This window comes from Citrus sinensis, chromosome 7 (genome assembly GCF_022201045.2).
Source record: "Citrus sinensis cultivar Valencia sweet orange chromosome 7, DVS_A1.0, whole genome shotgun sequence".
Classification (NCBI taxonomy): domain Eukaryota; kingdom Viridiplantae; phylum Streptophyta; class Magnoliopsida; order Sapindales; family Rutaceae; genus Citrus; species Citrus sinensis.
Window position 1 is genome coordinate 3,949,695 of NC_068562.1, and position 8,073 is coordinate 3,957,767.

General features: G+C 35.0%; 1 protein-coding gene across 4 annotated transcripts; it reads right to left on the reverse strand.

Annotated features, from left to right (window-relative positions):
- Positions 1–353: 353 nt before the first annotated feature.
- LOC102625664 (protein MRG1) lies at positions 354–7,827 on the reverse strand. 4 transcript variants are annotated; one of them, XM_006466479.4, is made up of 11 exons: positions 7,498–7,827; positions 6,549–6,602; positions 6,336–6,349; positions 5,361–5,506; positions 5,027–5,062; positions 4,231–4,271; positions 3,538–3,639; positions 3,289–3,368; positions 1,120–1,289; positions 837–921; positions 354–732 (listed from the first exon to the last, which is right to left on the reverse strand). In XM_006466479.4, the coding sequence occupies exons 1-11, from the start codon at positions 7,633–7,635 to the stop codon at positions 642–644; spliced, it is 957 nt and encodes a 318-aa protein (XP_006466542.2). In that variant the 5' UTR covers positions 7,636–7,827; the 3' UTR covers positions 354–641. The 4 variants fall into 4 exon arrangements, with proteins under 4 accessions (XP_006466542.2, XP_006466541.2, XP_052300878.1 ...); XM_006466478.3 differs by having other exon boundaries at positions 5,361–5,549; XM_052444918.1 differs by lacking the exons at positions 6,549–6,602; positions 7,498–7,827 and adding an exon at positions 6,494–6,511.
- Between the last annotated feature and the right edge of the window lie 246 nt (positions 7,828–8,073).

Here is an 8,073-nt window from a genome sequence, read left to right on the forward strand (position 1 = left end):
AACAAGGGCAATTTCACTTCTAAAATAATTTCGAATTTTGGCTTTTCAGTTTTCATTATGCTGAAATAATCTCGATTCATGTCACAAGTTGACAACGGGGTTCCTTCCTGAGTTTTGCTTTTACTCACTTTTTCAGTTGCAGGTAAGTGTTTGCTTGTCCTGAAATTCATCTCCAGTGTGAGTAACTGAATATGGGCATATTGCAATATCAGTTCAGTTTGTTTGTGGTTGCCAATGAAGTCCCAAACATTTGTAAAGAACAAAGGTTTATATATAAAGAACAGGGAAATTCTCTCTTACACTTAAACGTGTGAGAAGAATCGGTTATCTCACGAAATGTCAAAATGCCAAGAGAGGGATAAGCACCAGGAGGCTTCACATTGAATCTAACATCAACTAATCAACAAGGTTTGTAATAAGAAAACATTTGGCTATTGCAATCAAATCTTTTCACGATACAAATAAATCTCACTCACCGTCTGAAAGAGAGAAAGAATAACAGATTCTATAGTTACAACAATTGGACGCCGTATTCTCTGGGTTGTTGACGCCAAGATGGTCATGAAGCTCTATGACTGACTCCACCATCTAATATCGGCAACAATGAGTGTGCAGATGGCAGAGAAGATTCTGCAGAAACATTACTCATCTTTTCCTTTGCCTTTACCTTCAGAAACTCTCGACCCATCGTAAGCAGAAAGAAAGAAAGTACTCTGATTTTTCTGCATAAACCTGCAATATATTGAGCATAAACACATAATATAGTTATATCTCAAGCAATGAAAGACACCAATTGAGCATTTAGGTAACGAGTCTAATGAGTGAGGATTCAATACTTGAGAAAGTCAATCATTTTCTGCTGCAAGCGGATAAGTGTTTCATCTTCGATGTTGACATATGCCAATAGCTCAGGCAACTTAACTGCAAACGTGTGGAAAACTATAACATTAAGTAACTCACATTTAAACAAAGTTAGTTTCATGCCGTGGATAGCATTAAGTTATTTAGATAATCTATGTAGTTCAAAATCTCACAATCTATATAGTTTCATGCCGTGGATAGAATTACATGTAAAACAGCATATTTATGACACTCAAACTGCTCCAAAAGCATACTTACCAAAGAGGCGTAGCAAATGTTCAGCACCATAAATGGTTGATGGAGAAACATTATCCACAACTAAATCATGATACTGTTGGCGCTCTTTCTTGTAAAGGAGCATCACAGGCAATGCTTTGTCGAAGTAACATCTAATGCCTTTCAAGATTTCTCCAATTGAATCAGTCATCCTGAAAGAAAATATGATCCATGTGACCATTAAAAGTGTAATCTTCAGAATTATATACTGGAGCGTTAAAAGTGACGACTTGATTTCAACTTATTCAGTACAGCCAAAACTCAGAAAATAAGTTCATAACACTAAACTTGTGGACACATCTGCAGGCAGTTTACATGAGTAAGCCCAAGAAAACAATTAATGCCTCGGCAACAAAATTATCTGTTCATTTGAATCGAAATGTTTGTGTTTATGTGAGTGCATAGAGTGAGAGGACAACACCAAACTCTGCTCAGGGAAGAGGACAGCAGCATCCTCATAAAATCAGTATTAAATATACAATACCCTTATCTTGATTTCAATTCAGAAATATTCCATTCAATTTAAAATTTGTACAGGCTGACTCTCAATAAGCTGAGGAACCCAGATTCAACCATTTAAATCCATGGATAGGGGCTCCATGTCTTTTCATTTCTCTTAAGAAAATTAATCCAAATAAGCTTCAATTCTAAACATAAGGAAGAAAACAGTAAAAAATAGCGTTGATATATTCACTATGAGAAGGAAGCCAAGTTCTAACTCCAGCAGTAAAGAACAGAATTGATATATACTAAAATCATTTTTCATTAATAAAGCTTCCGTACCATTGAGGTTCACCCAATGTGTGTGTGCGTATCCTTCTCTACAGTGGATGCCCTCATTTTTTTTTTTTTTATGCAGACACACTTTTAAGCCATACGGTTTAATAAAGTTAGATTTTAATGGTATTAAAACGCATGATTTTATATTGCATTAAAAAATAACTCTATTAGATTACACGGTTTAACAGAGTGTCCGCATTAAGAAAAAAACGAAAACGAGGGTGTCCAATAAAAAATACTCTCAATTTTACACTCATTAATATCCATTGGATTTAGTTGAATCAATGGATGAGATTTACTGAAATTAAATATCCAAGAATTTTTTTATATTTCCTCTCTCCATGTGGAGCCCACCCCAAATCTTTTCCCCTCTTGTATTTTCTCTCTCCCTTCACGTGCTCTCTCCACTTCCCTTCTCTTGTTTTTTATAATCTCTACTTTTTTTTTTGTTTTTTTCCCCCTCAGCTACAAAATTTCTTTACTCTCTCCAAATTCATCTCCAGCTCTTTGTTTCATCTATTTTCTCTCTCCGCATACAATTGAAAGCGCAAAATCGCCAATTGAAAGCTCAAGACCGATAACAGTGATTTGACTTGTTCCATTGAGAGATTTGGTAATCGGTGCCAGTGGTTGGATTTGAGCAATTTGGAAGCAACGTTGTTGAGCTTATCAGTTGATAGAATCAAACACGTCAACAAAACTCCACAAGATTGCAAAAATCAAATTGACTTCTTGTCATCCAATGAGTCACACCTTGATAGGCTCTTACTTTTCACCCACTGCACCACCTTTCTGTTTTTGGGTTTCTGGAAGAGATTAAAAGAAACAAGAGTAGAGTGTTGGGGGGTAGGTAAAGAGCACTTGAAGGGAGAGAGAAAATACAAGACAAGAAAGATTTGGGGTGGGGTCACATGGAAAGAGAAAATATAAAAAATTTAGAATATTTAATTTCAGTAAATTTCATCCATTGATTCAACTTAAATCCAATGGATATTAATGTGTAAAATTGAGAGTATTTTTACGGGCCTGCTGACCCACGTGTATGTGTGTGTGTGTGTGTGTGTGTGTAAATGAACCTCTGAGCCCAAAGAATCAAAAGCCTAAGCTGGACGTATTTTCAATATCTTAAAAGATTTTTAGTAAGAAGTTAAAGATGATTCTATTCTCTATACAATTGAAAGAGATGAACACTTTTTATATCTGGATCCAGCAAGCAAGAAAAGAATTACCTTGTCAACAAAAAGATACTGGGTAAATTTGAATCATATCCATGTCACAGTTGGAAACAGATTATGAAATCAACAACTGTACAAATGACAAGCACAGGCACAAAATAATAAAACTACTGTATAGACTACTAGTAAAACTTACATGCCATCCTTCTTTGACCTGTATTGAAGGTACTTCGTCAAAATATCATCAACATTTGGCAAACGTGGAAGTTTAACAAGCTGCAGAAAAAAGGGTAATCTATCAGCAAAATTTATCACAGAATCAGATATATGTATTTTAAACTCAGCTGTTAAGAAAGCTTTCAACTTCCAAGACTTTATATCAATGTTCAAGCACCATTAACATAAGGAAAACAGAAACTTTTTCAACAGTCTGTAACAGACATACCTTGTCCTGCTGATTAACAAATTCCCAATCGTCAACAAGCTGCTTCTTTAGTGTAGAAGGGATTTGGATCTTGACAAGCTTTTCTACAGATACGTTGTCCTTCTAACAAATATAAAATCACACTTAGCCCAACAATACAAGAAAGCACTCTCAAATGGAGCATTTTTGTATGCAGACACATCTTTTGCCAGATTCAACTTAAGTTGAGCAGTGTGACAAAAATACAAGTAGCTGAGTAATTTAATTTTGAACAAGGAAAATCGCATTGCATTCCTTATCATAAATATCCCTATTTGTATTCTGAAGCCTATAATCACATTTGAACTTACAACATATAGATAACCATATCCAAGGGAAGTTAAAAAAATAATATATATAGCAACCGATAGAGGTAGCAGGTGCGAACTGGTGCATCAGATGAACATCCAGAAACTAAGACACAACTGATTCGAGATGCTACATTTAAGCATATAGAAACTAGAACTCAATTTATGCATCACTTTTAACCTCACAGCTTATGTAGAACTACTATACATACTGTGGATTGAAAGGAGTTCAATAAAAGTTAATCATAAAATAATAGTAAATAGGACAGCAGCTCAAATGCTGCAGTTGGCCATAGAAGCAATGGATTCAATAAGTGTCTTCAGAAAACAAAAAGATATATATTAAAGCATTATCTACAAACCAGACCTCTGTGCCTGAGTCACTCTTTCGCTTCTTCCCTTTTGCCACTGCCACAAAATTAGCTTATGTTACAACTAAAGTTCAGAGTCCTCCTATAGCATGTCATTTTCATATTGATAAACAAAAACAAACTTCAAAGCAAGCAAAAGGTAGATATACGGCCGTGCTTCAGCATCCTGTGAAATTTCAGTTTGTTTCAAAATGCATTTAGCGGAAAAGAGACTATATTCTTATCAAGAAAAGAGAAGAGACTATATTGAGTGCCAAATATTACAGAGAATGCTGAAAAATTTTCAGACATTATGGATCTCTCAAGGCTGAAGGATTATAATGGTGAATTGCTTGTAATCCCAACATCTTCAAATAATCTTGTCCCACAGAATGACATAGCACTCCAAAACCTTTGTTGACCACTATATTGAGTGCCAAATATTAATCTGAAGTTAGCATTGAAACTGAACTCATAACAAACATAAAAGCAAAGTATGTTATAATTATCAGTGAAGTCCTGACAACAAACTTAACTAGGTTTTCATGGCTCCAATCAGAATTTGACATCGTGAAATTAATAAGATTAGACACATATATCCATCTCCCCATTGAAGGTTGTTTTTTATTTTAATTATTAAAAGAAATACATTATGAGAATATTATCATGTAAATGATATAGTGTAAGGCAATTGCTTCACACGCATGCATCATGGCAAAATGAGTATCACAAAAATAACTTCAGTAAGATCTCCAATGAATGGTACAGATGACGAGATATTTTAAAACTAAGGGAGAAAAGAAAAGTTGATACCATAGCTTTTGATGTCCTCTTTCTCCACCTTCACATCTACAACATCATAATCAATATAAGCAGTCAATAACTAGCATAAAAGGCACCAAATATTAATTGGTCCGACACTTGAAACTCCCAAAAAACTAAAGTAACAGAAAAGATAATTGAAATAAATTATAAAATATTGAGAAAGGAAAGTCTAGATGAACCTATATTCAATTAGTGTGATGCCATAGAAAAGATAAGCTTGGCCATCTGACACCATATCTAAACATAATATCTAAAGAATGAACTTAGACTTCCAATTGAATGGATTTTTTAAGCGTAAGAGATAAAAAGGCTTTAAGCTAACCGGTAGAACTTTTTTGCTTAGTCTGAGCTGACCGTCCAGACTTTGAACTCCTGTCTGCACCTTGTTTTTTTTGAAGGGCTTGCTGCTTCATGACATTCTCTTCAGTATGTTTCAGCAACCGGTCCACACCTACCCACTCGTCCCAACTGTTGGCAAGATGTCCAAGCGATAGTAATGATTTCTGTATCCCTTTCCGAAAAGGGCAATAAAAATTAATGAAAGCAAATTTTCCTGGTCTCACTGGGAAAAGATTTTTCTCTGAAATAAAATTTCTCATTGTAGTTCCATCCAAGTAGAATTGCCTCATGTCCATACAATGAACTTTATTATAAAATTTTTTTTTTTTTTTGGAAAGGAACTTCTATTGTAAATTTTAGTAATGGGCAAAGTGTATCAGAGAAATATTAGCACATGTACCAGCAGCTGTAGCTCCTCCCAAGCCATCAAAATGAAACTTTCAAAAAGACAAGGAACCAATTTCATATGTTTAACTGATTAAGGAGAGCCAGTAAATAATTAAATGTTGAAAGAATAAAACTGGTGTGACTGAATTTCTCAATTTATTTAATTAAAAAAAATGGATACAAGAAGATGTGATCCATCATGATAGCATGGTTTTGGTAAGTTTGCAAGGTGCAGTTTCATTTAATAGCATTTACCACTTCTAAATCGCATATGAAGATGCAATCTAGAAATGTTTAACCACCAGATCAGGTTAATGTGAAGAACTGACAGTTGATGAAGAAAAGAGAAGCAATTACATTGAGTGTTTCTGCCTAAAAGAGTGCACTTTTGAAACAGTGCAGTCTGTATCATACAGATTGTTAAAGCACTAAATATTTCGGTAATGTTATAGTGAGGAAGAAAGCAAAGGAGAGAAGATGACCTCCAAATCAAGCACTCTGTTGCTCACCATGTTTTGGAATCAGAACTTAAAATATGAAGTAAGACGAATACAACAGAAGGCATACTCACTTTTTGTTCCAACCCTGCAATACAGAAAATGTGTCATCACTTGTATATATGAGGTAATCCTATGTTTCCCCACCATATCAGTGGTTCAAGCATTTAAATTGCAAGAATATCATTGTCTTTACAGCAGTAACTGAAAGACGCTCCCAAAGAAAGTATACCATAATTCAAAGTAGCCAACTAAAAGAGAGAAACGTAGTTGGTGGGAAGACTCACAAGGTAGTGAACATAGTATCTCCACTCTTTTTTCCGAAGCTCAGCTTTTTGAACCTAAAATAATTGAGCACAGAGTAATCAGAGTAGAAACACTAAAGTTGAAATGTGCACAAGAAATCGAGAAAAAGATTAATCAATTGGAAAACAAGAACAGGTTTTAAGATTAAAATTATAACGTTTTACCAATTGTAAAACCAAACATCCACTTCAGCAACATATAATTGGAGGCACAATATAAAACAATTATACTTATGCAGCAGATGCTCCCTTGACCCTTAATTCCTCCTAACAGAATAATGAAGGACAACAGCCTCCACATAATAGCATTTCAATCAAATTTCGGTAGCATTTTCTATATATGTCACAAAAAACTCAAGCTCTAAAGCCATTAACAAAGAACCATAGCTTAATTTTGACTCACATCAGAATATCTAATCTCTCTCTCTCTCTCTCTCTCTCTCTCTCTCTCTCTCACTTACTCACTCACTCACTCACTCACAGACACTCACAGACACACACAAACACACCCACAGGCAAAAGACTCGATATTGGCAAATTTAGGAATTCCAGAACTAAAACAACCACTCAAATGTACTCAGTATAGCCACTGACTCAATTAACAACACAAAAACCTGCAATGGAACGCAAATTAAGCTTTTGGAAATTGATAACATGAATGACGAGCAAAACAAATTTAAGTACATATCACATACCTAATTTATAAACTATGAGCTAAAGATTTATCGAGAACCAAAGGGCTAGGTCGAAGACCCAGATTTCGGGCGTAAAACACAAATCATAACTTCATATAAAGCCAAAATAAATTTAAAAAATAAAATAAAATAAAGACAGTTAAATAACGTTAATTTAAGAAAGATACACGAAGAAGTGACCAAAATAACGTTAATTTAAGAAATACAAAGCAGAAATAGAGAAAAGAAAGAAATGCCTTGGCTTCGTAGATGCAAGGACCATGATAGGCGAGGACTCGCTCGCCCTCGGAGAAGAGGCTGGAATTGGACGGAGGCGTGTCTCTGCTCGAAGTGTCGCCATCGCTGCCGGTATCGTCCTTCGATGAGCTTCCCATTTTGAGCTTATTCGAAGCAGCGCCAGACAGACTGAAGATGATCTCTTCTTTGACTTGTTAATTTTAGCTGCAGGTCATTCTCTTCTGCCGCGACTCGTCGCCCGGCTGTTCTCTATTCTCTCGTTTCGCCCACTGTTTGAAGTGGAATCGCTACGCGGTAGCTGTGATTTAGAGGAAAAATTAGTAGTGAACCCCTCAATTTAATATGTTTTGTTAATTAAGACCTTCAGTTTAAAATAGTTTACGAATGACTCTAATATTTGTTAAACGTTATTTAAAGAAAAAAGTACTAGAATTTATCGTTTTTGTCCTTTTTATTTTTTTGGTTGCTTCGATCTTATGCAATATCATAGATGAAGTAATCATAAATTACGATGGAAAACTGCAAAAGTAAAAAACAATCAATTCAGTAGTCCAACATTGATGCTGGACTTAAAA